Below are 27747 nucleotides of genomic sequence, written 5' to 3' on the forward strand. Positions count from 1 at the left end.
ATTCCCTGTGCTGTGCAGCAGGGCCTTCTTGTTTCTCTGTTCTGTATAAAGCAGTTTGTATCTGCTGATTCCAAACTCCTAATTTACCCCCCAACCAACCACTTTCCCCTTTGGTAGCCATAAGTTTGTTTTCTTTGTCTGAGTCTGCATCTGTTTTGTAAGTAAGTTTATTTGTGTTATAGTTTAGATCCACATTTAAGTGATATCATGTGACATTTTTCTTTGTCTCACTTACTTCACTTAGTATGATGATCTCCAGGTCCATCTATGTTGCTGCAATGTCATTATTTTTCATGGCTGAGTAGTATTCTGTCGTATAAATATACCACATCTTCTTTATCCAGTCATCTTTCAATGGAAATTTAGGCTGTTTCCATGTCTTGGCTATTGTAAACAGTGCTGCTGTGAACACTGGGGTGGGTGTATCTTTTTGAATTAGAGTTTTCTCTGGATGTACACCCAGGAGTGGGATGGCTGGAACATAGTTTCAGTTTTTAAGGAATCTGTATGGGACATCTTTGACATTCTTTCTCCGCCCTGATAACTGGTCTGTAACCTTCCCTCTCTGGGCACCCCCCCCGTTCTGAGCCATCAGTGCCCTCGGCTCCGTCCCATCTGTGCCTTCTGCAGAGAGTGGCTTCTTCTCTCAGAGGAGCCGGCTTTCTTTCCGTGCACTCGGGAAACGGGTTGCTGCTGCTTTTGCGCCACAGGGTGGAGAAGGTCTTGAGCTGCCTTCTGACTCGTGTGTAGTGTTGGTGAGAAAGGACCCTACTTGGCAGTCAGGAATGAGCAATGTGGGGACACGGGACACGCAATTTCAGAATGAGGGTACGTGCCAGATACTTGATCCTGGAAGATTTTTTTGGCTTATGGAAGCCTGTGTGTGTGTTTTCGCTCCACTAAGGGGTGGTGGTGTGAGGATCGTTGGACTGAACTGAGACAATCCTGAAAAGATGGCACTTTTAATTTAATAAAAAAATTAAAATTTCTCCCTATTACGTAGAGAAAATAGTGTAGCTCCTGTTTAAGTCAGAAGAGAGCGAAGTAAAGCTTTGGGGTCAAATATTTCAGGACAGAGAAGCAGGGCAGTACGACCTTCTGCAGAAAGAAGAGACCGAGTCAGCTCCAGGTCCCCGCAGAAATTCACACACACACACGGCCTGGGGGCAGGCGGCCCCTGGGAAAACCCGGAGTCCAGGGACTTTTACTAAGTATCAGAATTAAAAACCTGAGTTTCTGTCTCCCTTCAGCACCGTGTTGTATCGCTGGAGGCTTTCCAGGGCTGAGTTACAACCCGCCCGGGAAGATCTGCAGATGGTGCTTTGGGGGGTGCTTGGGAAAATGCTGCTTTCTTGGTGTTTCCTATTCTCTGCAGTCAGAGGTTATGCCCCTAAATATGTGGAGCATCCCAGCTTTGGACCAAACTTGGACATCCCCCGGGAGGGACCGTCGTGAGAGCAGGGCTTCTGGTCTTGTGCGGTGGGTTCACACGCAGAAAGCGCTTCCCGTCTGGCCTGCACCGCGGGCGTCTGACGCTCGTTAGCCTGTTTCTGTTGTGAGACTGGCTTTTCCAGTTACTTTGACATCAGGCATCAAGATGACTTCCAGGAGTCAGACGTTTGTCGTGGATGTGGGCCTCCCACACCTGTAGGTAGCGCTGTCCGTCAAAAACCTGGCAAAATACGCGTTTCCCTAAGTCAGCATTCTGCTAACTCTGATGTTACTCACGCTTAAATACAAACAGTGACAGACGGGGCGCGTGCACGGACCAGGCCACGTCTGCCTCAGGTTGGCAGGAGGGAGTGGGGTCCCCCTCTGCTAGCCAGAGTCCACCCGAAAATCTAAAATCACTGCGGCCCGGGGTCCGGACTCGGGGATTACATGGACTTCGTGTCCACCCCCCGCCCCTCCGCTGACTGGCTCAGGGCTCTGGTGAGTCGCTCAGCACCTCGGCTCCTTGGTTCTCTCGTTTGTAAAATGAAGGTAAGAACAGTGCCCACCTCCGGGCTGTAGAGAGCGCCCCGTGGCATGACGGCTGAGCTCAGAGGGGGTGCGCAGAGGACGTCAGCGACGATAATCTCCCCACCTGTCCGCGTCTGACCAGGTGGACAGAGAGCAGCCGGCGCACTGGTCCCTGGTGCCCCGGCCCCGCGGGCTTGACCTGCGGGGAGGGGAGAGCGGGGCGCTCCTGGCCGGGGGGGCTGGGCAGCATCGTCCTCTCTCCTCTGAGTCACCAGCCTGGTCCTTCTCAGGCTGCTGTGTGCTCAGAGTGGCTGCACTGACGGGCAGAGTCCAAAGAGTCCTTGTGTGTGAATCTCAGTCCATGGGCATCTGGGCTGAGTGGTTTGGAAGAACATCGTTTATCTGCTAACTCGAGGTCTCCCGCATGTACACAGTCACACACGCACACACGTGTGCACGGATGTGTTTCTGCTTCTGGGTGTGGTGAAGTTTTAAAATCGGGAGACACTTGCCTTCAGGCTGAGATCATACCGCCTTTTTGAAGGACACACACTCGTCATTATATTTCAGAGTCCTTCCAGCAGCGTCTGTGTGTTTAGCTCTGGTACTCTTAGAGCGGCCTGAGTGGCTACAGTGCTCACGCTGGCTCCGGGTGGTCCAAGAATAGCTCCCTACACTGGGCAGCCAGGGCTGAAACCCAGCAAGTGCTATTCCCAGGTGAGGTGAGGATGTGACGCGACACTGCTACCTCTGTCTGCAGACGTGGAAGTGAACGGCCAGAGGCAGTGTAAATGGCATTTACTCCTCTGCAGAAATCTCTGTGGTCTAGTTAAGAGACCCTGGGCTGTCTTTATTTTGGATGCAGTCCTCTGTCCGTTAGACTGTCCTGGACACCTGAAAATTTCTGTTGGGACTAAGGCTCTCTGTTGCTGTGTTCTTTTGGGTTTAAGTTTCTCCTGTTCACAGAAACGTCTCACTTCATTGGTTTGTTGTTGAAACTCAATACAATAATTAATGTCAGGTGTGAAAGGGACATGCCAGGTCCCCAGAAGTGTTCATTCCTACGGTCATTACTGTATCATTGCTCGAGTCAGGGGTCAACACCTGTGTGTATCAGAGGGCGGAAGACAGAGACAGGGAGGGAGACGGACTGAGAGACTGAGAAAGAATGCTTCTCCCGCATCTTAGAGATGTGACGGTGAAGATAAATTGGGCTGATGTTCAGCTCCCTTGTTAATATAATTAATATGATTCTTTAAAAATGAAGTACAGTCAGTTACAGTGTGTCAGTTTCTGGTGTACAGCACAACGTCCCAGTCATGCATGTACATACATATATTTGTTTTCATATTCTTTTTCATTAAAGTTTATTACAAGATATTGAACATAGTTCCCTGTGCTGCACAGAAGAAACTTTTAAAAATACCTATTTTTATATCTAGTGGCCAACATTTGTACATCTCTAACTCCCAAATTTATCCCTTCCCGTCCCCTTTCCCCAGTAACTATAATATTGTTTACTATGCCTGCAAGTCTGTTTCTGTTTTGTAGATGAGTTCATAGTGTCCTTTTTTTTCTTTTTTCTTTTTTTAGATTCCACATATGAGCGATCTCATATGGTACTTTTCTTTCTCTTTCTGGCTCACTTCACTTAGAATGACATTCTCCAGGTCCATCCATGTTGCTGCAAATGGCATGATTTTACTATAATAGTTAATATAATCTACATTAAAATACACCCAATAGGTTAATAAACAGGCACCACCCTGAACTGCCCCCCCAATGCCCCACTGCCCCGAAGTCCCAGCCCCGACTCCTCCTCCAGGACCAGGTCACCTTCTGGTACAGTGACTGGTGGGTGACATCTGGCCCTTCTGATGACCCCCAGAGCCACCCCAGTGACACAGCCAGCACTGGTTCCAAGCGGCTGCTGTGGAGGTCAGACTGCTGGTTAAATAACTCAAATATTATTTCTGGGGAAAACTATAAAAATAGTACAATTTGAATATCACCTCTGTCAAGATGCTGAAAAGGTCAAAATAGTGTAATTCCAGAGCTGTGAATCCGGCTACGTTTTTGGAGATGACGGGGCAACTGAAACATTCTAGCTGCGCTCACTGGTTGTTCATTTCTGCTGGAAAATCGAAGAATTAAGAGGGGAGTATAGCTTTAAAAGTCATGAGGTAGGAGATTAATGCTTTTTGGAGACAAAGAGTGAGTTTGCTCCAGAGCCTGATGGGCCAGTTAAAAACATTACAAATGCAAGATTCCTTTGCAGTACAGGGGTCTGTTTGAGATTGCTTCTCCGATCCCGCTGAGTATAAATGCGTTTTGCAGAGTGACGGGAACTTAACCCAAGTTAATAAAAATGTGATTATTTAGTGAAATGCCTTTTTCTAGATGCTGGTCTTTATGGAATCCTTTCCCGTCCCAGTCGGTGAGTCACCTTCCACGTGTGCAGCCCTGGGCTCGGTCTTGCCAAGAATATGCAAGGGGGCAGCCCAGCTCCGCCTGGACACCCTGAGCCTCTCTTGGACCCAGAGGAGACCAGGGTTGCAGCTCTTGGCTGGGGTGAGAGCCAAGGTGACACTACATGTGGGCTTCAGAAGCCAGGGCAGAAGTAAAGCTCCACAGAGCTACCAGGTGAATAAATGCTAGAGCTTTGTCCTGGTATCAGGCCCCCCATGGCCATCGCAAGGCTGTCTGATCTCAAGCAAGTCCCTAATTTGAGCCCTGCTTTCCCGTCACTGAAGCGGGGTGGGACTGGGGGGGGGTCCTCAGGGACCCTTCCAGATAATATATGAAAGGTGGTCCCCAAACTAAAGAAGCTTGTAGAGAAAATAATAAAAAGCAACACTGTATTTTGACTCCTGGATACACTTTTCCCCTTATTGTGGAATTTTCGAGATTGTAAAATGTCTCATCATTGAGGAGTGAATTGCCCGGTAGTTCTCGTGCCCTCAAACCAGCGTGTCCGGCCCTGGGCAGTCTGTATCTCTTCAGACACCTGACATCTTCATTGAATTTATTTACATTAACAGCTCTGCAAGAGGTCAGTTTCTTGGCTGACATTTGGGTGGTAATTTGTTGTTTAACTGTCTTCAGAAGTAGTGTAATTTGAGAAGCAGTAAAATCAAAAGATGTGTATGCAGAACACTGCCTTGTTAAGTCGTCAAATATTCATTTTATTTTTTTATTGAGGTATAGTCAGTTTACAATGTGTCAATTTCTGGTGTGCAGCACAATGCTTCAGTCATAGATGAATATACATGTGTTCCTTCTCATATTTTTTCACCGTGAGTTACTACAAGACATCAAACATAGTTCCCTGTGCTCTACAGCAGAAACTTGGTCATCTGTTTTCTGTATACCAGTCAGGGTCTGCAAATCTCGAACTCCCAGTTTATCTCTTCCCACCTCGTTCTCCCCTGTAACCGCAAGTCTGTACTCTATGTCTGTGAGTCAGTTTCCGTTTTATATATAAGTTCATCTTCTTTTTTTAGATTCCGCATATGAGTGATATCATGTAGTATTAAAACTCGTCAAATATTTCAAAGCGATAAAAATACTTGGAAGCTGGGTTAAGGTTCAGGTCAGTCCGTAGAGCTCGCAGCCTAGGGAGGGAGGCCGCCTGGACAGTAAGCGAGGAAGGTGACCGTGATCCACTTGCAGGTCAGGTTGTGCCCGGTGAAGAGAAGGGAGAAGAGGCTGGGGCGGAGGGAACTGGGATGGAGGGCCTGCCTTCATCAGGGGCCGGGCGGGCAGAGGCGGGAGAGGGTTCTGGGGCCTCAGAGGGTCGCCTGTGGGCTGTAGAGAATGGAAGGGGCAGGAGTCCGGGGATCACGGGACAGGAGAGGGAGGGGCGGTAAGCAGTGGGCGGAGACAGGGTTTGGGTCTGATTCTCGGCGCAGCAGAGAGCCAATCAGAGCGCCGTCCTCGGGGGAGAGCCAGTCGGAGCGGGTCCTCGGGGGAGAGCCAGTCGGAGCGCGGTGCTCTGCTGTGTGAAACTCCCCGCGAGGCCGGGGAGGGAGGGCTGCCGATGGGACGGAACAAGGGCGGGGCCGCGCAGTGGCCGCTGCGATCAAGGGCGCGCGTTCCAAACTTTATTTTGGAGGGAAAAATCAAGAGTTCTGGCAGATGGATTTGACATGAAACGTGGCAGGGAGGGAGGGAGGGGAGTGAGGAAAAGGCCTTGGCTTCAAGTGTTCGCGACGGGCTGATGATGGACACGTCTCCTGGGGCGGTGGGGCCAGCGGCGTCGCCGGAGGGAAAGCCAGAGGTCCTTTTTGGACATGACTTGCTGGGGTTGGCAGGGAAAATGCCAAGCGGTGGTGCCATGCAGCCAAATCCAGCTGGATTTTCAAATCTAATGGGAAGAAGCCTGGATTATGTTTAAACTGTGATTGTGAAAATGTAACGGTGACCTCAGGCTACTGTAAGTCAGGAAAATGTCACCGTTGACATGATCCCCCCCCCCGTTATTATTTAGGTAACTGATGGCGTTTCAGATGCGCGGTGAAGTGTCTACACCACAGGGCTTAAGTCCCTTCATCTCTGTCTCCCGTGACACCCGACATGGTCCTTGGGTCCAGGGCCCTGGGTGAGGACTTGCTGCAGGAAGGGGCCAGAGGGCTTTCTGATGAAGGTCTGAGCACAAGAAAGACCCAAATCCAGATTTGCTCAGCCCCGTGGCTGACGCGGGGTGGCCACATGCAGGTCTGAACGGGTGAGGCTGTCAGCTCCCCTTCCCTCCAGAAGACGTGAGGTCTCATCCGAGAAAACACCCATCGCTGAAACCGCGGCCCTGCGGCGTGTCCTGCTTCACTTAGGATAAACTTCAAGGGCAGTGGGGGTCCGGCCATGGCGCATGTGTGATGCCCTTTCCCTCCAGGAGATGCCCATGTGCAGCAAAGCCTAGTTTCTTGGCTGGCGTTTGGTTCTGGAAGCAGGGTACCACCTGGAGTTTCTGGAACTTAGGGTTCCGGTGCACCACCTGTAAACCTGAGCATGACTCTAAAAGAACCTACTGCGTGTCTTTCTGCAACAGCACTTGAGTGACCAGAGGACCCAGCAGTCACCCTGAACGAACTGTGAACAGCCGGCCCCACTTCTGTGGCATCCTTCTCAGACACAGATTTTGAAGAATTGATCAAAGAAGACCTTACTTTAGTGAAACTCTTTCGGTCTACTTAACAATTATTTTAAAGTCTGTTCTGGTTTAAAAAAGAAAAAAAACCCCTCTCAAATGGAAAAACCACGTACCAAGTCATAAACTGAAATTTCAGTATTGAACTGAAATGCTCAATGGTGTCTCAAGATCGCTACCCGTCCTGGGGTCACAGTGAGTGGCTATTTTCAGTTAAAGTTAATTATTTTTACATTTGCATGGCATGATTGTGAAAGAATACCCCACATGGAACTTAAGCCACCCCAAACTCCCATTTGTCCATCAAGCAATTTACCTAAGACAGATGTTTAAATTAAAATTTCTCCAGCTCGCTCTCTCTCTCTTTTTTTTTTAAGATACCAACGCTGCTCTGTGAAGACCATACAAATAAATGTGACCTTGGTGGTGATTCCAGGTGACTCCTGGGTCTAGCTCTCATGCAAAGCCTGTGTTATCTTGAAAATTACATTTTAAATGATATTTCCCATTTCACTGTCAACCTGATTCCTTTACTTATTTTTTTTTAACCTTGTGAGCCTCGTTGCTGAAACTCTTGGCAGGACAGTGATTGCCCAGTGGCTCTGGGGGTCTGGATGGCCGGTGGATTCCTGCTCCCACCGAGATGAGGGCTTGGAGCTCAGGTTCACAGGCTGCTCCTTCTGTTTCCTCATTGCAAATACTGTTCCTTTTCATGTCTCCAAGTCCTTCTCACATTCCAAGATCTGTTCTGATTCCACCCCCACCCCCACGAATTCCGGCGCCGGCTTTAGCTTGTCCAAATCCATCTCCATCACTGAAGTGTGGCCAAGCTCAGCCTCCGTCCCATCCAGCTCCCCAGTTGGCTGTGCCGTGAGCACTCATGCGTGTTGGTCTTATGTCACCAAATAGTCTCTAAAACACTCTGCGGCAGGGCAGAGTCAAGTCCAGTAGCCATAAATCCTGGACAGAACTTGGAAGGGGCTTATCAGCTCAAGGCTGCCAAAGACACTTATGACAGTTACTTCCAGGGCAGAGGTCTTTCCTGTTTCTCTTTCTTGTGTCTGGTGCAGTGCCTCTCCCCCCACCATCCTGTCTGGGAGCTGAAAATACAGGACTGAGTGGTCTGTGTTGGAAGCCTCTCACGGGTCGGTGGGGGAAACAGGGTAACAGAGAACACACGTGGACCCCCGGGAGCTCGGAGGCCTGGGCAGGGCTTTCCTGCAGAAGGATTCTAGAGCAGACTCTCACCCGCTCTTCTCAGAAAAACACGGAAACCATCCTTTTTTAGGGTCAAAGGTGCAGAAATCATAACATGGCTTAAAAAAGAAAGCAACAAAAAATAGAGAAGTTAATCCTTTTCCCTTAGTCCTGTAGCTTGTTTACTGAATTGGCCCAAAGCCCCAGTTCGGAGGTTTCCCTTTTACAGGGGAAGTTCTCCCAGAGTTCCAGTAAGTACCATACACATTCTGGGCGCTCACTGTGCCATCAGCCTCCAGGGGCCGTCCTGCCCTCCAGGGAGGACAAGGCTCGTCACCGGGGAGGCTCCCGACTCTTGCCTTTGAATCTGTTGGCGGAAGCCCGCCCTTGACCGCGTGCAAAGGCGCTGGCCAGTCAGTGAGGGGCCTCGGGGCTCCACACACTTGGACGTGCCTTCCTCTGTCTGGTGGGACTGGCTCCTCAGTGTGTCCTCCTAGAGAAAATCCTCTTATCCACGTTGGATGTTTGTATTGGCCCCCTCTCTGCCCAAGCCGCCCCCGCCATAAGACTGTGCAAGGGAGGCCTTTTTTTTTTTTTTTTTTTTTTGTACTTGAACTTGAGTTTTCCAATTTGGCCTTTTTTCCCATAGTTGAGCTTCCAGACTTGAGGGGCATCTTCAGGACGCTCAAACAAGGGTCTGTGTGTGTTAATATATTTCTACCCAAATAGCTTGCTTTTTCTCCACTCGTAAAACAACGACTACATGAGATTAAGAATTCAGCACATATTTACGGCTGGAGTTCTGATTTGGGGCCTCATTTCCATTTGGAAATGGTGAAATTAGAGAAAGTGAGAGAGTGTGGGGAGTCTTCTCCAGGGAACAGGCCGTGTGAAGGCCAACAGCACCGGTGTTTACGACCCGATCACAGCAAGTCCACCCCTGCTTTGTTGATTCCCCATAAATGGGACTGACCCTCAGACGTCGTGCTCCAAAACTTCTCCAGTGTCCAAGCTCAGTCCTTTGTGCTTCTCTGCTGTGTAACCGTTTTGCCTATGTTATGGCAGGGTCCACAGACCGCAGCCCAGGGGCCACGTCTGCCTCTGCCCACCATTTTTGGATGGGCTGTGAGCTCATATAAATGATTGGAAAAAATTCGAAGTTATTTGGCTCCTCCAACACACCCTCACCTACCAGAGTATTTTTATACAGATTTCTAGTTAATGTAAACACAATGGTTACTTCTGGTTTCTCTCCAAGTTTTGCTGTCTTTGTGATGCACCTGGTGATCTCTCTACTTCTCAGTGGCACTTGTGACCTCAAGAGTGTGATGTGTTCTTGTTCTGTGCCAGAAACTCTCCCCTAGTAATTGTGGACCAGTTGTTTGTTTATGAATAAATTAAAGATAAGTGAACAGAAGACAATTCATCAAAATATTTCTTTCCCTGTTTACACTGCTCTGCTGGAATTCATAGCGACCTAGTTGAATCCTCTGTCTATATCCCCCCGCCCCGGCATCTCCCGACTGCTGTTATATTTCTTCTTTGTTACTTTGTGCTAAGCTCTGGGTGAACTCCTCCGTACTGCCATCCTCTTCACTGAGTTTCTCTCTGCCTCTCTCCAGTCTAGGGTTTAGCTCCTGTGATGATGTAGTTAACTGGTTAAATGACTAGGTTTTAAATTTCCAAGACACACAGTTGCTTTTTTTTTTTTTTCAGTGTCATCTGCTTTACTTCTTTCCTGCTTGTAAAAAATAATTTCTTGTCCATGTTTCAGGCCTTAACATACTTCACTTTGAGGATCCCAGGCGACTTAGTTTAAAGTATTTTTCAGTGTGTTTCATGATTTTTCTTTCTCCCTGTGGTGGATTCCTGTCCCAGTCATCCTTTCTGCCTTCTGTTTCTTCTCGTAATTTTGAATCATGTTTTGTTTCCATGTATTTAACACAGGGTGGGGGGGGGTCCCTCTTCATCTTAGACCCCCCCCCACTTGTTCTCCTGGTTTCCTCCACACCTCCGTGCTCCTCCCCTTCTAATGCCTTTGTCGTTTTCCCACTTGGACCTGTGGGATGTCTTGGGGAGTTAAGGTTTGTCATTCCGTGATGCTGCCATCATGGTCAGACCTGCCATCTCCCTCCTCCCTGAGCACACAGCTCCTCGTAAAAAGTACATCTTTTCCAGCCTCCTTTTGAAAACTGGAATCTGTAACCCAAAGCCTTGTTTTAATCAGTGTTCCCAGCAGTGGCCTCCCTGTTGACCCCCAGCATGTGATCAGATGCCCGCCAGGATGCCAGCTTTGTTTTTCAGTGTCCACGTCAAGGCCAGCCCCTCACAGCCTTGCACGACTCTCCCGTGTCTGACCCTCAGAGATGGGTGTCTTGTGCTGGTGACTGGCTCTGTCTTTCTGGTGATCTTCTCAGTCTCCCTATGATTTCTGTGTGTCTGGAGCAAAGAAGGAACCACCAGTAGGAACGACTGCACCACCGGGAAGCCCGATCCCCTGGGGTTTCCTGGAGTCTGATACCCCCTGCCCCACCTCGTGGCCTCAGCCCTGCTTCTTGCCCCGAGACAGTCAGCCATGAGGTTCCTGCTAAGCGTTCCCTGTGCTGGACGCAGCCCCTGCCTTCGGGATGCTTCTCCTCTATCCGAGGACAGTCAGTGTCTAGAACCAGACGGCCCAGGGGCCCTGAGGTGCCTCCCCGTCTCCCCCCATGACCGTGGAGCTTACCCCCCTGCCCCAAAGATATTCCACAGCTGAGTTCCTCCCCAGTAACTCTTCAACTGGAGAAAGCTGGTTCGCTGAAGTAACACCCATCTCTGGGGACAGCACACATCTGATTTCTGGTCGGTGATGGAGCGGGACAGGTACAGAGGCTCAGCCCCCTTGCATCAGTCCTAGGCAACTCCGAAGTACCGTTCCAGCTCTGAGCTCCCAGAGGACCAGCTGAGTGCCCCACCCCTACAGCTGCATCCCAGGCCAGCATTTCCCTGGCTCAGCCCTGCCTCCCTCCCTCCCCTGTCAGTGTCGTGGTCGAGAGCCCTCCCCAGTAATGCCCTGCACAGCAGTCTCAGCCTCAGAATCTGTCTCCTGGTTCCCTGACCCAGGGCATCAACATTACAGATACGTATTCACAAGTGGAGACATAGACACTGTGCGACGGAGTCAGAGGGAGACCCCTCTGGGTCAAAGTGGGAGGGAGAGGCACAGAAGAGACGAGACCGGGTCCCATGGGATGAATTTGGAAGGAGGAGAGGAGGGGACACGGGTGATGCTGGCAGCCTCACGGCCCCTCCCTGGTCCCTCACCACCCCCCACACCCGGAGCACAGAAGTTTTCTCTCCGATGGTATCAGCTCCATTGTGTGGAGCCTTTAGAAGAGATCATAACACTTTAAGACGTATTAAATTCTAGTACCTAAAGCTGAGGTAGTGAATGATAGATCCAAGCTGGAAGGGAGGTGGGGGGAACCAATTTTTTTTTGCTTCGATAATATGACAGTAACAAACCTGGAAATAGAAAATGGAGCTTGTGCGAGGGAGGGCTAAGTGATGGGGCACAGGAGGTCCAGGGCCCTCTTGCAGGCGTGCGGTGGAAGCTTCTCGTCTAGTTAGGGAAGGCGGAATGGCGCTGGGCAGTCAGCTGGCCATGTGTTCCTCCATGGGCTCCTGTAGTTTCCCAGAAAGCCTCTGTGAGTCATTCTTTTCAGCGAAAAAGGGTGTTGCGCTGCGCTGGGGTGGTGGCCTCCAGGAGACTCCAGGGCGAGTGTGTAGGAGACATTATGTCTTCTCTCCATCTGTGTTACTTTGACACCAAGGCAGTGGCCTTTTCTGTAAGTTAGGTGGGGAGTGTGAGCTGCTTCGTGTGCTCAACCTGCATGCTTGACTGCTCAGCTTGTTTTGAAGCACCCACACCTCTCTAGCTAATAGGGGTTTGTAGATGACCTCATTTTGAAGAGAAAAGAAAACGCTCAGTTTTACGTATCAACTTTCTTTTCATGTGCTCTGACGTCTCAAATTACAGGAAATTCGTTAAATATAAACACTTGCTTTCTAAGGAACTTTTTTCCCCCTCAGTGCCGTAGATACTGGCCACGTGGTACTTCTACGAGGCCTTTCTAGTTAAATTGTAAGTAAATAGTAAAAGTATCTCAGGGAAAGGCTGAAAAAGACTTTGAAATAGAAATAGAACTCTCCAAACTGTGTCTTTACACACAGTTTGTATGTGACTCGGTCACTTATCTATAAACGCACATCAATGCAACTTTTGCTGTTTCGTTTTCCCCAGAAAGAAGATTAGCGGCAGGCTCAGAGCTCCTTCAGTCCTTGAAGGATTGCTGGGATTTGGGAATGCATTGCTGCTTAAGAGGAAAAGTTGAAAATTAGCTTACAGGGGCACAGTCATGAGAACCGTGGGTCTTTCCCAGTAAATGTCACCATTAAAATCACTTGAAAGCTGGAGACTGGGATTGTTGGCTAAAGCAGTGGCCTCTGAATTACTTCCAAAAGTATAATAAATGAGAAGTTGGATTCATACCCATGTTTAAATCCCATTTCCTGGATGAAATCTGTGGTGCACCAGTGATCTTTTTTTGTTACGTTCTGTTTGAGGAAATATATTATAAATAAACAAAATCAATGAATAAAACCCAAGTTAAAATTTATTGAAAAAAGTCTACTTTTGCTCCCCGTTGTTTATTCCTTCTGTTAATACTGAATTTCTCCTGCTTTGGCATTCTAAACATCAGGGGAAAATGGTGTATAAATACGCACTTTGGGGCCGTGTTGTTCTGGCAGTAAGTTGCCTATTTTGTGAATCTGCTGTCTGGGTTACTCTGGGAAGTCAGCTGGAAGTCAGCATGTGTATTTTTGATCCTTTTAAATATGTGCCCTGTTTTCTTACATTTCTAATTAAGAGTGATTACTTATCAGGTGACATACCCTTGGATAATTCATGTTTCTTGTTTAAGTAAGAGTGACTACCCAGAACACACAGGCAACATCTTACCTTCAGTTATTTCAGTACGACACGCAAAATATTTCCAAGACCAGAAAAACAAGAGACTGTTTCTAGAAATGCCTCGAGTTAGTTGGAGCGTGGCTGTAATGAGGCATGTGTGTGTGTGGAAACAAGCATCTTTTTTACCCTTTTCTGTTGTTCTTGTTCGTGACTAATGTTCCGAGTCTTCCTTTGGGATCATTTCCCTTCAGCCTGAAGAGCCTGCGTTGGTGTGACTTTCAGAGCAGACGTCCTAGTGGCAGAGACGCTCAGTTTTCCTTCTTCTGAGAATATCTCCCTTTGTCTTCATGTCTGGAGGGTATTTTCTCAGGATATAGAATTTGGGGTTCGTTGTCTCTCAGTCTTCTTCGTTTGTGGTGAAAAACACACGGTCATTCACATCGTCGTCCCCTGGGAGTAATGTAACATTCTTCTCTCACTGTTTCCAGGAATTTCTCTTTACTTTAGGTTTCCAGCAGGTTGGCTGTTATGACTCTGGGATAGTTTCTTCAAATTTATCCTTTTTTAGAGTTTGCTGGGCTTATTAAGTGTGTAAATTATGTCTTCAACAAACTGGGGGCTTCCGGCTATCATTACAGCAGCCTGTCTCTGCTCTCCAGTAATGATGTTTCTAATGACAGAAAAGACACATGTGGTGACCTTTGACCCTCAGGTCCCTGAGAGCCTTTAAGTTTTTTCAGTCTTTTGCTCTCTGGCTTTCAAAGTGGATAATTTCTATTCCTCTCCCCCAAGTTAGTGCCTCTGTTGTACTACTGAGTCCACCAAGTGCCGTTTAAATTTCTGATGTTGGGTTTTTTCAGTGCTAAACTTTTTGTTTTATTGTGCCCTTTTTTGTACTTTCTGTTTTTCTGCTGACAGCTTTGCTCTTTCCGTTCATCTTGAGATTGTTTACCTTTACCTCATGGAGTGTGGTTGTAATGGATGTTTTAAAGTCATTTTCTCATAATTCCAACATCTGGCTGATTTCAAGGTTGACTTTATTGTCTTTACTCTTGAGAATTGGTCAGTTTTTCCTGGTGTTTTCTATGCCAAGTAATTTGGGATTGTGTCCTGGTCACTTTGAATATTGTGTTATGAGTCACTGGGTCGTGTTAAATCCTCTGGGAATGTTGATTCCCCCCCCCCCCCCCCCTTTGTTGGGTCTGTGTTTCAGCAGGCAGGCAGTCTGGTTGGTTTCAGCTACAAGCTTTGCGTCACTTTCTGTGGGTGGTGATTCCAATGTCAGTTTTAAACCTTTGCTGTTCTCTTGGGGTCTTCCCTGTGCATGCACACTCGGGGTCAGTCTGGGACCTGCGTGGTTCTTTATAGCATAGTTCAGTTCTCAGAGTTCTTTTGGGTCTTTTACACACATGTGTAGCTTGGGGGTGAAACCAGGACCAGAATTAGAGGATTCCCCCATGGATCTCTTCTCATCAAGATCTCCCTTTAGTCTTGAGCCCTCAGGACCCCTTTCCCCAGTTGCCCTGCTCAGAGAGGTAGAATGGGGTGGGGGGACATTAGATGCCTTCAGGGTGGCTGCAGCCGTGCAGTTTTGCAACCAGGATAGTCTTTGGAGCCGGATTGGGTGGGGAAGAAAGGTTTTGAAAGGGTATCTACTTGATGGTTTTACACGCCAATTAATTAATTTAGTCTTATTGTTAGTTAGCAAGAAGCTATGGGAATGGAGCAGGATAGATAAACAACCGGTCCTGCTGCACAGCACAGGGAACTGTATTCCCTATCTTGTTAATAACCTATAGTGGAAAAGAATCTGAAAAGGAATGTATGTGTAATAAGTAAATAAATAAGTTCACTAACTCTTCTGTGTGTAAATAAAACAGAATCTTGCATCAGGCAAATTTATCCCTCAAAAGCACAAATGAAAGAAGCAGTAGAGGACATGAGGGGCAAGCAGGGTAGGACGCACAGGGGAGAGCAGCAGCGTGACAGACAGGGATCCTCACCAGCAATTACTTTAATATAGTTGGACTAAACTCTCCAATGAAAGGTACAGGTAGTAGACGGCATAAAAAAACATGACCCCGTTACATGTTGTCTGCAGGAAATTCACGTAAAATCCAAAGACAAAGTAGGCTGAAATTGAAAGGATGGAAAAAGATATTCTAGGCAAATGATAACCAAAAAAGTGCTGAGGTGGCTACATTAATATTAGACAAAATATATGTTAAGTCAAAAACAGTTGCAAGAAAGGACATAATAGTATGTATATCCATGTATGACTGAAAAATTGTGCTGTACACCAGAAATTGACACAACATTGTAAACTGACTATACCTCAATAAAAAATAAGTAGATAAAAATTAATGTCAAAAAAAGGACATCATATATTGCTATAAGATCGATTCAAGCTATAACAATTATAAATATATACTTGGCAAACAACAGAGCCCCTAAAATATGATGTGAATCGAACACTGGCAGACTTGAAGGAAGAAAAGACAATTCTACAATGATAATTGGAGACTTCAGTGGTCCGCTTTCAATAATGGGAAGAACATCTAGATAGAAGAACAGCGAGGAGAAAGAGGACTTGAACAACACTGTAAATCAACTAGACCTAGCGGGTCAACATGCGCGACCCCACTCAAAGATAGGGGAATACCTGTTCTCAAGTCTACATGGCACATGCCCCAGGATGGACCATGTGTTAGACCACAGGAAAACTCTCAAGAAATTTAAAAAGATTGAAATCATCCAAAGTATCTTCTCAAAGTACCATGGGATGAAACTAGAAATTGATAACAAGGAAAATTGGAAAATTCACAGATCTATGGAGATTACACAGTGCATTCTCAAACACCAGTGGGCCAAAGAGATAATTACAAGGGAAATCAAAGAATACCGGGAGACAAGTGGAAACAAAAACATAACAAGTCAAAACGTAGGGGATGCGGCAAAAGCAGTGCTCATGGGAATTTATAGCTGTAAGACTATGTTAAAAAGAAGAATGCTCTCAAATCAGTAGCCTAGATGTACAACTTAAGGAACTAGAGGAGGAAAGGCAAGCCAAATGGCCGACCAGTGGAAGGGAGGAAGTAGTGGAGGTTAGAGCAGAGCTGAATGAAGCAGAGATTAGAAAAACGGTGGAGTCAACAAAACCAAGCATTGGTTCTCTGAGAAGAGCAACAGAAGCCCTTAGCTACACTCACACACCATAAAGAAGACAAGATACAAATGGTAAAGTCACAGGTGAAAGGGGGGTGATACTACCAACCTTGCAAACTTAGAACAATTATATGTGCATACTGTGAACAAGGGAATGCTGACAAATCAGATACCCTAAACAAGCTAGAGAAAGTTCTAGGAACACAGAAACTGGCAATGTGGACACAAAAGGAGGCAGAAATTATGAGCAGACCTATGAAAGTAGAGAGTGAATCAGTGACCAGAAACTTCTCAACAAGGAGAAGTCCTGTGCCAGAGGGCTTCCCTGGTAGATTCTTCCAAATGTACGTAAAGGAATACGAGCACCAACGTTTCTCAAACTTTTCCAACAAATTTAGAATAGGAGGGAACGCTTCCTAACTCATTGTGTCTACCCTGATAAACCAGTTTTGGTTGCTAATTTCAGTTGTGCCGTGTTTTCTGTTTGATGATGGTCAATGCAGAGGAGCTGTTCTTATTTCTGCAAGATGATGTTGCATCTGAATCATTCTTGTGTGTTTGTTCCAATAGTTGGTCTGTGGATACAGGTTGACATTCTGTCCTGATGATATAGTGTCACCTGCAAGTGATTCTAGTTATTACAACTCTTCATTCTCATCTTGTAACACAGGCCTGTGTGCCCAGTGACATAAGTGGCAAGGGTTCCAAGTGTCCTCGATGACCGTCTGGTATTAATAGGACTGTGTCTAAAATTCCACCATAAACAGGATGTTTGCTTTAGTTGTATAAATTCTTCATCATATTAAGGATATTTCCTTTTATTCCTAGTTTTCTGAGTGTTGTTTTGCTTGATCATAAATGGATTTTGAACGTGTTGAAGTGCTTCTTCTGTGTCCATTGTGAACATCGTCATCATCAACCCTCTCAAGTAGGACTGACCCTCACAGATTTGTTGCTGTTAAACCACACTTGTTTTTCTGCAATAAGCCCTAGGTTATTATGACGTCTTGTATTTCACATTGCTGCTTCCGTTGGTGGGCAAGTATTTTTTAAATGGCGTCTGTGTTTGTAAGTGAGATGGGTTGATGACTTCTTTCCCTTTTCTAGCCTTGTTTAATTTTGAAATTGAACTTACTCTGAATGGTAAAATGTTTGAGGCAACTTTCCTTCTCTTTCTGCTCTCTGGAACTACTTCTGTAAGGTAGGGATTATCTGTTCCTTCAGAGCTGGCAGGACTCCCTCATGAAACTTTCTGGACCGGAGACTTCTGAGTGGTTCCATTTTGTGGTAACATATCCTGTGATAAATGGGAGCACACCTTCCTCTCACGTTGTTTTTAATCAGTGCTAGCTGTATGTTTGGACAAAAGAAGTCCGACGCTTTTAACTTCAGCTAATAATTGAGAGTAATGGTGACACTTGATGTACTTTTGAGTCAGTCTCTGGAATAGATTATGTTCAGAAAGGTTCTTTGTGGCTTGTACGCAGATCAGCATGCGTGTGCGCCAGTCGAGTCCGCTCACGACCTCTGTGCTTTCACCCCCAGGACACACGGGCCGGCTCTTAAAGTCTCTGTGCGTCACCAGTTTGTCCTTCCTGCTGCTGCACATCGTTTTCCACATCACGTTGGCCAGCCTGGAGGCGCAGCACCGGATTGCACCCGGCTACAACTGTGAGTATCCCCGCGGTTTCGTCTCGTACGCGCGTGCATGATCAAGTCGCGGGGCGTGACGCCCTTGGAAACCCTGGCGGCAATCATGTTACAGAATTCATGGCAGCTTTTGGCTATTGTCAGTGCGGTACACTGTAAACAACACACGCACGGAAACCTTGCCATGCAGAACTGGGTAATGAGCAACCTAGTAAGTGCATCCTCGACACACGTTGGGTGTTGGACTCCCAGCTGTGTGTAAGACCGTGCTGGGGTGTGATCTAAAAACTAAAGTTTACACTCAGTCCCTGGTGCTCTCAGGGCAGCAGTGAGACGGGACAGGAACAATATCTAATGTGACAGATAAGAGGACAAAAGTTGAGTAACGTTGTATGACGGCGACCTCAATCCTGTTCAAAACCATAACATAAGATTTCGTGTGTCTTTATGGGGAAAGTGTTAATGACGTGTGTAGCTTCTTTTTCACACTGGCAGTTCTTTCTGGCTACTCGTAGGGAAATCAGAGGTCTTACACACATTATATTTTGAAGTTTTGATCTGAAAAAGTCAGCACATATGTGCTTTATCTAGGTAATATCTTCTTCCCAAAGTTAACCTACCGTTGGCCAAATCCTGCTTCCATTTTTGTAGGTTATGTGATTGTCATTTGAAAAAACAGAAGCATTGCAAGTCGATGGGATACAACCCCACGTTTTCAGTTATACCCAAAGAAACCTGAGATACTAGAAACAGATGAAAATAATGGTTCTGAGCTGTCAGTTTTTGGCTGAGGATCCATTTGTGGCTTTGAAATTTCCTGATCTTTCGTAAATGCAAGCCCAAGTGACACGAAATAAACTAACCCTTCCCTGTAAAATAAAAAGAAGACCGAATTCTCTGTGGATCAAAAGGTATGAACACAAGTGTAGGGAGAAGTTCTCTAGCCAAATCCATAGTCATGCATTATTCAGTACCTCTCACCGCACAACTTTGAAAAGCAGACTTTACAGAGCTGAAGTTAGCATTCATTTCTGCCGTTTTACTGAGTGCAGAGTTCCTTGGGTAATAATGCCTATCAAAATGATTTTTGATTTAAGATCTGTGATTCAAGATGTGGTTATTATTTTTCAACTGAGGTATGATTCGTATACCATAAAGTTCACCCACATGAAGAATACAACTCAGTGGTTTTTAGGTTGTGCAACCATCACCACTGTCCAGTTCAGGAACACTTTGCCCACCCCCAAAAGAAACCATGTACCCATGACCAGTTAGTCTCACTCCCTCCCCACTCATCCCTAGGCAACCACCAATTTCCTTTCTGCCTCTAATAGATTGACCTGTTCTGGACATTTCATCCAAACAGGATTGTATAATATGTGACCCTTGGTGTCTGGTGTCTTTCAGAACCTTGTTTTCAAGGTTCATCTACATTGTGGCAGTGTTAGTACATCATCCCTTTTCATGGCTGAATAATATTCCATCTCTAAGATGTGGTTTTAATGCTTGAGAAAAGTCACTTCATTATTAAAAACTTGATGAAATACAGTGTTTAAATAATGGTACTTTAGTTACAGTATTACAATGATAGAAATCATTGACTACCTTTGGCCAGATTTAAGTCTTTGTGAACTTAGCAGAAATGTTAGCAATGATATTTTGTACTGCTTTTCAATCGAAAATCCTTTGGTCAGTTCTTAATCACACATTCCCAGGGCCACAAGGAAGGATTTTATTTTAAACCACAAGTGTTGTCTGAAGAAAAGGCTATTTCATGAGTAATGAGTTCTCTATTACTGAAAAGTATTTAATCCTAGGATATATTATAACTCATCGCATTTTTAAAATTTGAGTTTATAAATATATATCTTGCCTGTCTCTGCAAATAACTTTAGTTGCTGATTGATACTGTAGGAAGGATTGTGCTGGAGGGGTCTGGATGAGGAAGTGCATTGCAGCATTTCTTCTAGATCAGAGAGTCTTGGTGTTTCTATTTTTATGCAAAACAATATTTTCAACAATTCTGCAGAGGTCATGATAAAAATGTAACATGATATGCTAAAACTATATCCCATTTTCCACATTTGTAAGTGTACTCACTGTATGGAGGGTGTCTCCTATAAGGTATAGACAGAGACAGACAGAAAGAACTACATACACACACACACACACACACACACACACACACACCCCACACACAGACAACACACACCCCACACAGACACACACACACACGTACGCACGCGCACACACACACGCACGTATGCACGCACACAGAAGCTTGTTCTTGCATTATCTCCTCCTTCCTGGGCAAGGATCCATACTCCTTAGACCCTTTGGACGGGTTCATCATGAAGAAGTCTGCCCTTCTCAGTGCTGAAGGGTACAGCCCGTCAGACCTGGCCTCCTGACAGGCCACCTCCCCAGCATTCCTGGCAGCACAGTCATGGGGAGTCAGACCTGCTTTCCTAAACCTCACAGCCTAAATACACGGGCTCCCAGACACCCAGGTTTTTCCAGAGGTGATTTTATTCACACACGGTTTCTCTCTACTGTTACTCCTCACGATGATACATCTGGACATGTCCAAATCTGTCATCTGGTCCTTCTGTCTTTCCCATTTTGACGTCTGATATAAGTGCTCCATTCCATCCCACGAGGAGCCCACATAATGGAGGTCATAATAGTGAGCTTTATTCCTACCAGTTTGTCCTACCTGCTGTTGCACATCTTTTTCTACATCACGTTGGCCAGCCTGGAGGCGCAGCACCGGATTGTTAAATGCTAATTTGAAGTTTATTTCTAGAGAAGTGGATATTCCAATGTAGAGCTGCAATGTTTTTGGTGAAGTCACCTGCAGAGGAGGGGCAGGCTGAAGAACTAGTGGAAAAGGAATCTGAGTGCTTTACGTCCCAAGTGCATAGGCACCTTGGAGGCAAGTCTCTGTAAAGAAATCGTAAATTTCTTCCAAAAGAAGGGCTGCCTGCCGAGCATCGGCTCACCAGGTTTACGGGTACTTTTTGGTTCAGCTTCACGGACAGTGTTTAAAAGTTCTGCATTCTTGAAAAGGGATAAAAGAGAAAAGCAAACAAACCTCAGAGCTTCGCAAACTGGTTTGGTCCAAGATTGACACAGACCAGGTTTTCAGCCTGGAGCTTTTTTTTTTTTTTTTCTTTTTCTTTTCATGATCAAGTTATATAAACTCCTGAAAACCCTGTCCACGTGGTAATGGAAACACTGACTTTGAATTTCGGGCTGACTTCACCTCACCCGTGTTACTGTTTCTCTAGCAGTTGGAGTTTTGATCACACCATCTGAGTGGTAAACACAAACTCCGCCGATTTGATGGCCCACCTTTGAAGTTTATCCCTTTCTTGGCATCTGTGGCTGTAAAGTAGCAAAACTTGACATGAAAAGACACAGAGTGACTTGGCCAGTGATGCTGTGTGTTCTGAAAGCGCTCTCTGTGTGCAAGACTTTGTCAAATGAAGTGCAGTAACCCAGACAGGTCTGGCTGCCAGTCCTATTCAAGTGGTCGTCAGATTGCAAACCACCAAGCATGCATTTCTAGGTGTTGAATTCTGTTTTCCTAACAACTCCTCTCCCCGTTTAAAACTCAGATACCTCACCCTCGTTGTGGCCAGAGCTCCCAGGATCTCTCAGGAATCTGTCACACGTCTGGGGGACGACAGGAGCATTTATAAATATCGAGTCACTGGAAGTTCTGTTCCCCCCGGAGCCCTGTGAATAGTAACTGGCAGTAGTAAGGTTGTTTCACTCCAGCCTGTTTAGTTCTGGGCCGCCTGGCAGGTTTGTTAAAGGTGCCATTATGCAGAGCGAGACCCACCCAAACCCGGGCTCTGACAGGTAAGTGAGGAAGTCCATGGGGCAGGGGGACCTCGGTCAGTTTTCCTCAAACATGTATTGGCCGCTTGCTAAAATATTTTCATTCCATCACAACTGTCCGATTTCAGTCCGTGTGAGCCTGGCCTCGGTTAGGTCATTATGGCTCTACAGACGCAGCTGGTTTGACTCCGTGGTGGGCGTGCAGTGCTGCGGCTGGAAGTTCAGGGCCACGCTGGGTCTGGGGCTGTGCTGGTGCTGCTGGCTGGAGGAAACTTTTGAGCTCAAAACTATGAAGGGAGAATGGGTGGTGATAACAGCTACTATTTTTAGAGGACCTCCTGCCTGTAGGGCCCCAGGGGTCATTATATGACTTTTCCAACTAACAGCTTCTTTTTTCTTGTAACACGTTGGCTCCCATAGCCTTTAAGTAGGGCATTGGTGCACACGGTCCCGTCCATTGTCTGTGCAAGTCTTCAGGGTGGGCGGGCTCTGCAGGCACAGCAGGAGGGCAGTGGGCACCCTCTTGCTGGCCAGGTTCAGCTGGAGACAGGGATTCATCTCGTTCTCCTGCGGAGGCCAGTCTGGTGGCCAAACTTTGTCTTGGTAGGCCTGTGCCTTTTTATGGTCTCTCTTCACCAAGGAGTTGCCTTTCTTTTGTATAAATGCAGTGCCCAGTCTCCACGTGGGGTGGGATGGAGATGAGGATGAGGATGGAGCAGGGGGGATGAGGGTGAGGACGGAGGAGGGGGATGAGGGTGAGCATTAGAAGAGGGGTTGAGAGTAGGGTGAAGCAGGTGGGGATTTATCATCTGTTTAGGATTATTTTCTCCATTTAACTTCCTAGGACTTCGGATTCGTGTAGTTTCAAGGGGCTTAAATAGGAGTGTCTGATGTTAGCCCTTCAGTTTTCTCTTGTTTGGAGATTAGTCCTTGTAATGAATTGCATATTTCCTTTGGTTCATTCATAGTTAGATCTGTTTTCGCCTGAGGGACAGAGCCCTGAAACCAGCTGCTTTCTCCTCTGTGGAGGGAGGGGCACCTGGAGTTCCAACTTGTCTCACCCTCAGAGCGCAGAAGCTTCTGACCAGAGGTCACTCTAGAGCTCAATGTTCATTCCCTGATGCACTTGTGTCATTGGAACCTGAAGGTCCCAGGGCCTGAAGCCTCAGTGGGTCTGAAACTTCCGCGGTTCAGGGAGACCCGCCCCGATGCATGGGGTGCAGCTGCGCAGAAGGAGCGGCTCCGGTAAGGGCTCCGTTTTCCTGGCCGCTGCTGCCTCATCTCTGGGCACACTTGGCAGAGATGATGTCCCTGCTTCGTTCGTCACAGTCACGCTGGTTGGAGTCAGACCCCGGATGTGCTGAGTCACCTGGTGGGTCCATCCTCCTCGAAAGAAGTCCATGGTCTAAGAAGATTCTCTGTTTATTTTTCATTGGCCGCAGTCCTTGGCGGCAAGGGCTAATAACTAAGAAATGAGAGACGAAGTGTGTGCAAGGAGACCAGCCCACCCCGCTCTGAAAGTCGCTTTCCAGTCGCTTTCTGCGGCCTGTGCCCGTGTGTGCGCGGACTCGGAGGCTCTGGGAGACGGCGTCTGGGAGAGCCTCCTCTGGTCACTCTCGTGCCTTCTCCTTTGCTAGTTTCCTGAAAGCAGGAACTGCCCCCAAAACACAATTTTGAAAAGACCTTCACCAAGTAGTGCGTTTTCTCTTGGATCTTTGCCGGGGCGAGGACCACAGTGTAATGTTCTCTTCACCAAAGTAGCTTCCAGGCATCTGGATCATATACACACCCCTGACCCCGTCCATAATGAGAGAAATCAGCCTTCCACGTTCCTTCCTGCGGCCCCTGGTGGTGGAGGCTGGTGGCTTTTCCCATCCACAACACATGCAGGCACGTGCCCGCCTGGGGAGCCGGGCGCCCAGCACGGTGGGCGAGGCCCCTCCGGTCCGAGCCTGATTTATGACCTGGAGGCCTGGGTGGGAAGTATTGCTGGAAGGGAACTCTGGCCACCGGATATTTGATGACTCCATGCTTTTGGAATGATGAATACAGTTAGGTTTTACTGCCCAGCGCAAGACACAGGCAGGAGGGCAGACTGAGGGGGGCACCTCATGGAAGAGGAACTCACCAGGATGAAAAATCTGGGGGGCCAGTGCTGGCTGCTACCTCGATTCCTCTCGGGGGGATGGTCGTAGGGTGATGTCTCCTTTATACGGCATTTTTCCAATAGAGTATCTCACTTCATGGCAGAAATACTTTTAATGAGGATTGTTTATAGTACCCAGTAAATGAGTGAACTCAGGCTCTTAGGTGACTGTGCAAGGGACTCAGGCCTGTGCCTGTTTCCTTGTCTGTAAAATAAAGACGACGGTCACTTTCTCCCCGGGCGGCTGTGAAGGGCCATTTGACACACGCGTGCGATTGGAACCGCGCCTGGTTCGTAGCAAGCTGTCAGTAAGCATCAGCAGGACTGCTGTGGCTGTTCATGTTATTATTATTAGAAGAGACTTATTTCTTGCCTCCGATCGCACCCAGCTACGAGGGGGCAGAAATGACTCAGAACCAGATTACACACAGACACACGGGAGAAACTTGGCAGTTACGAAGTGGAGGCACCACACACCCCTGGGTGATGGTCTGTCTCAGCTTCTCACTGACTCTGTTATTTGGGGGTTTACTCTGTGCCGTGTGGTTGAAATCCCCAGTGAGGTGGGGTGGCGCTGGGTGGCAGGGGTGTCAGTGACAGGGTCGTCGTGACCCCCCACCCTCCTCCAGGACTTTGTTCTGCCCTTCAGCAAAGTCCCCATCAGGCGCTCAGCCCAGCTCCAGGGCTGCGGCGTGGGGTCCAGCCCCGTACTTCCCTGAACTCTCGCCCTCCACGGCCTGCCCTCCAGCACAGCGGGCCGTGTGACCTGAATGTCAGTATGTTCTTCCCTGTTGTCACCCCTCCTGTAACTGCACGCGAGTGGCCTAAGCCTCTCTTTTCATTGAGTCCAGCCTTTTCAGATATCTGAAGACGCTGCGATGCCGCCTCTGCGATGTTTTCCGTTGCGTACGGAGCCCCGCCCCTGAGGTCCGCTCGTGGCCCCGCATGGACGGCCTGGTGAGAGTGTCAGTGTCTGGTCAGGCGGGCCGCTGGGTCGATGCCAGACCTCGTGGGGCTGCAGCATTCCTTGTGCTGGCGACAGCCCTTCCCACGGCTGGAATGCGGGCTCTGTGGTGGAGAGCTGTGCCCTGTGAAGCCCTGTCTCTGTGCCTCTTACGGCAAGTGCGCCCGCCCCTGTCTCGGGACTTTGGTTGCACTGACTGTCCAGCCCTCTCATCACCGCTCAGCGCATTAACCTCAGCCCCCAGGGAGGTAAATGTTTCCCAGTTCCTGGCACGAATCCAGGCCTCCAGTAAGTCTTCTTTTCATTCACACCTGCCTTCTTTCTGTTTGTTTTAGAACATCTCTTTGGTTCTAAGTTTGCTCCCAGTCAGTGACGGTGATGGTGTCAGCGTACCCCTGCCCCTACGAGCCAGCGTCGTTTACATGTAATGTCTCAGTTCTGTGTCATTGTCCGCAAGGTCCGGGGTTTTTCACTCCTTTGCAGATAAAGAAACTGAGCAGCCACAGAAGAGTTAAGTTCTGATTAGGTTTTTTTTAAATGGTGAGGTGAGGTGAGCAGTGGTGTGGTCGCTGAGGGCGGGGCCGGCTCCCGGGCCCTGTGGTCAGTGGGCTTCTCTGCCTCCCCCACCCCGAGGCTGTCCTTTCTGCCTCCCACTCCCAGCTACAGGCTTCCTGTTTCTGGTCCACCCCTCTCCCTTCATCATCCCGCTCTCCCTCGCTAGGCCCCTCCTTCGACACCGACCACCTCCTCCAGGAAGCCCGGGGGACTGCTCCCCAAGTGCTTTAAGCATCGGTCGTTGAACTTCTCATGCTGAGTTACAGTCACTGCTTCTACATGTTCTTCCGCTAGACCAGGACCAGATTGCGTGGAGTGGGGGGTGGAACTGTCTTGTGTTACTTACTTCTGTCACCTGAGCATCCAGGTAGAGAACACCGACTCCCAGTTGTTTGAAGAACGAATAAATGAATTAATAGCAGCAGAAAAGGAAGTGGAAGTGTGACAGAGATGCAATCAGGTGACACCCTTGTTTTGGGACCTCTTTTCCCTGGATCCTTTCCTTTGAGGTCCGTGAGGACAGCTCCATGCCGGACCTGATCCCCCCTCAGCCCCGGGTGCACACTGAGCATCTCGCTGTGGGAGTTGTCACCCTGTCCCCTCTTTTCAGGTCATAAGAAAGTAGGAGAAGAGTGCATTCACTTGAAGTCTCTTATTTCTCTTTAAAAGTCATGTATCGGGGTGGGGGAGGGTGGAGCTCCGCGGTAGACCATGTGCTTAGCACGCACAGGCCCTGGGTTCAGTCCAGTGACCCCTCAAAAAATTATTCATCGAATAAAGTTACCTGGTGTTGGTTTCCTTTGCAAAAGGAAACTCGGGTTTCCCTTTGGATTTGGGGATATCAGGAGTGAAAAGCGAAAGACAGAGCTGGTGGGAAACAGAGCGAGGAGGGCAGAAGAGGGAGGATAGGGGCCTTGCAGTGGGGCGGAGAAGCGTCCACCTGAACGAGACCCCAGCCAGTGTCCCCGGGCCCCTCCGCTCCCCGCCGCCCCCCAGCGCTGACCCTGCCGTGGGACCCATCTCAGGGCAGGAAATTTAAGATGACTTGGGATCGATTGTGTTTGCTCAAATGACAGGTTCCCTGACCTCAGTTTCATGATGCAGCGTTTCTAGTGTCAATTATTTACCATAAAAGCTCCGAGGCAGGTGTGTGGTGTGGGAGTAAACTTAACCTCAGAGCGATGGACAGACGGCAGAAAGTGACGACAGTGTGTGTTCAGGCTCCCGGTGTCGTGGAGGGACAGCTCAAGGGCATGACGGGCGAGGCCAAGGTGGGCCGAGAATAGACATGATGCTCCAGAAGGCATTAAGCGTATGATCGACTTCAGCTATTTCTCCAGATTTATTGAACTTTTGTGTATTTTTGGACTCAGGTCTGTGGATTCATAAATAAAGACCATTTCTTCCCCTAAGCGGAAATTTGGATTTAGAAAATTCCTCATGGTTTCACGTATTAAAAATATATTTCAGGGCTGTAGAAGGTTGGCAAAGAAGTTGCTAATATAATTTGTCTCATAGTCGTTTTTAGAGACATTTAAATCGTTCCTGAGATTCCTAGTGCAGGATATAGGCTTATAGAGAATATTAATATTAAAGGTATTACTGTAAAATGTTATAATTCACTTGCAGACAAATGTCTTAAACGTTGCGTGTTGGTAATTGTGGCCTCAAACACCCCCTTTTCCCCCCTTGCATCGTTGTTTAGTTTATGATGTCCAATTTCTAAATGGGTGGTCATTCTTAAAGACCCCAAAACCATTGTTAAGAAGCAGTGCAGTGGGGTAAGGTTTTTTTTTTCTTAAGTCTACCAAGGCAGCCTTTAATAAGTGACATGAGTGGCCTATGAGTTGAAGATTCTGGTCTCTACACATCAAATGACATGGAACACTTGGGCACCGTTTATGGATGAAAGCCGTGGTTTGGTTTGTGTTGGAGAGGGGGGTCTGGCAGGTTGCTCCTACAGCTAGGAAACGGTGAAGATGGTGTTTCCCGTTGAGGGTTAAATCGTGGAATAAAACCAAGGGGCGGGAGAGAGTGGCCAGTGGGACCTGTCGAAAATGCTAATATATAACAGAAGGATTTATTTTAGCAAAGAGGGAACCCGTGGAGAGGCTCAGTGACACTTAAGCTTGGCGTTTAATTCAGCCATTGGCTAAGAGAGT

The 27747-nt window shown here is 47.6% G+C and overlaps 1 protein-coding gene across 15 annotated transcripts in view; it reads left to right on the plus strand.

The window, feature by feature from the left end:
* The window catches only part of PIEZO2 (piezo type mechanosensitive ion channel component 2), a 291301-nt gene that overhangs the window by 71749 nt on the left and 191805 nt on the right, over positions 1-27747 (plus strand). For 14 of the 15 annotated variants that reach the window (XR_012502078.1, XR_012502079.1, XR_012502076.1 and 11 more), the window contains one exon: positions 17970-18095. Coding sequence is in view for 9 of the 15 variants with exons in the window: in XM_074352407.1 (XP_074208508.1) it covers positions 17970-18095 (126 nt within the window). In the remaining 6 variants the exon portion in view is untranslated. Of the gene's footprint in view, positions 1-17969; positions 18096-21828; positions 21942-27747 lie in introns of those variants that run through there. The other variant, XM_074352406.1, reaches the window with a different exon arrangement.

The sequence above is a fragment of the Camelus bactrianus genome, chromosome 24 (assembly GCF_048773025.1).
Source record: "Camelus bactrianus isolate YW-2024 breed Bactrian camel chromosome 24, ASM4877302v1, whole genome shotgun sequence".
Taxonomy (NCBI): Eukaryota; Metazoa; Chordata; class Mammalia; order Artiodactyla; family Camelidae; genus Camelus; species Camelus bactrianus.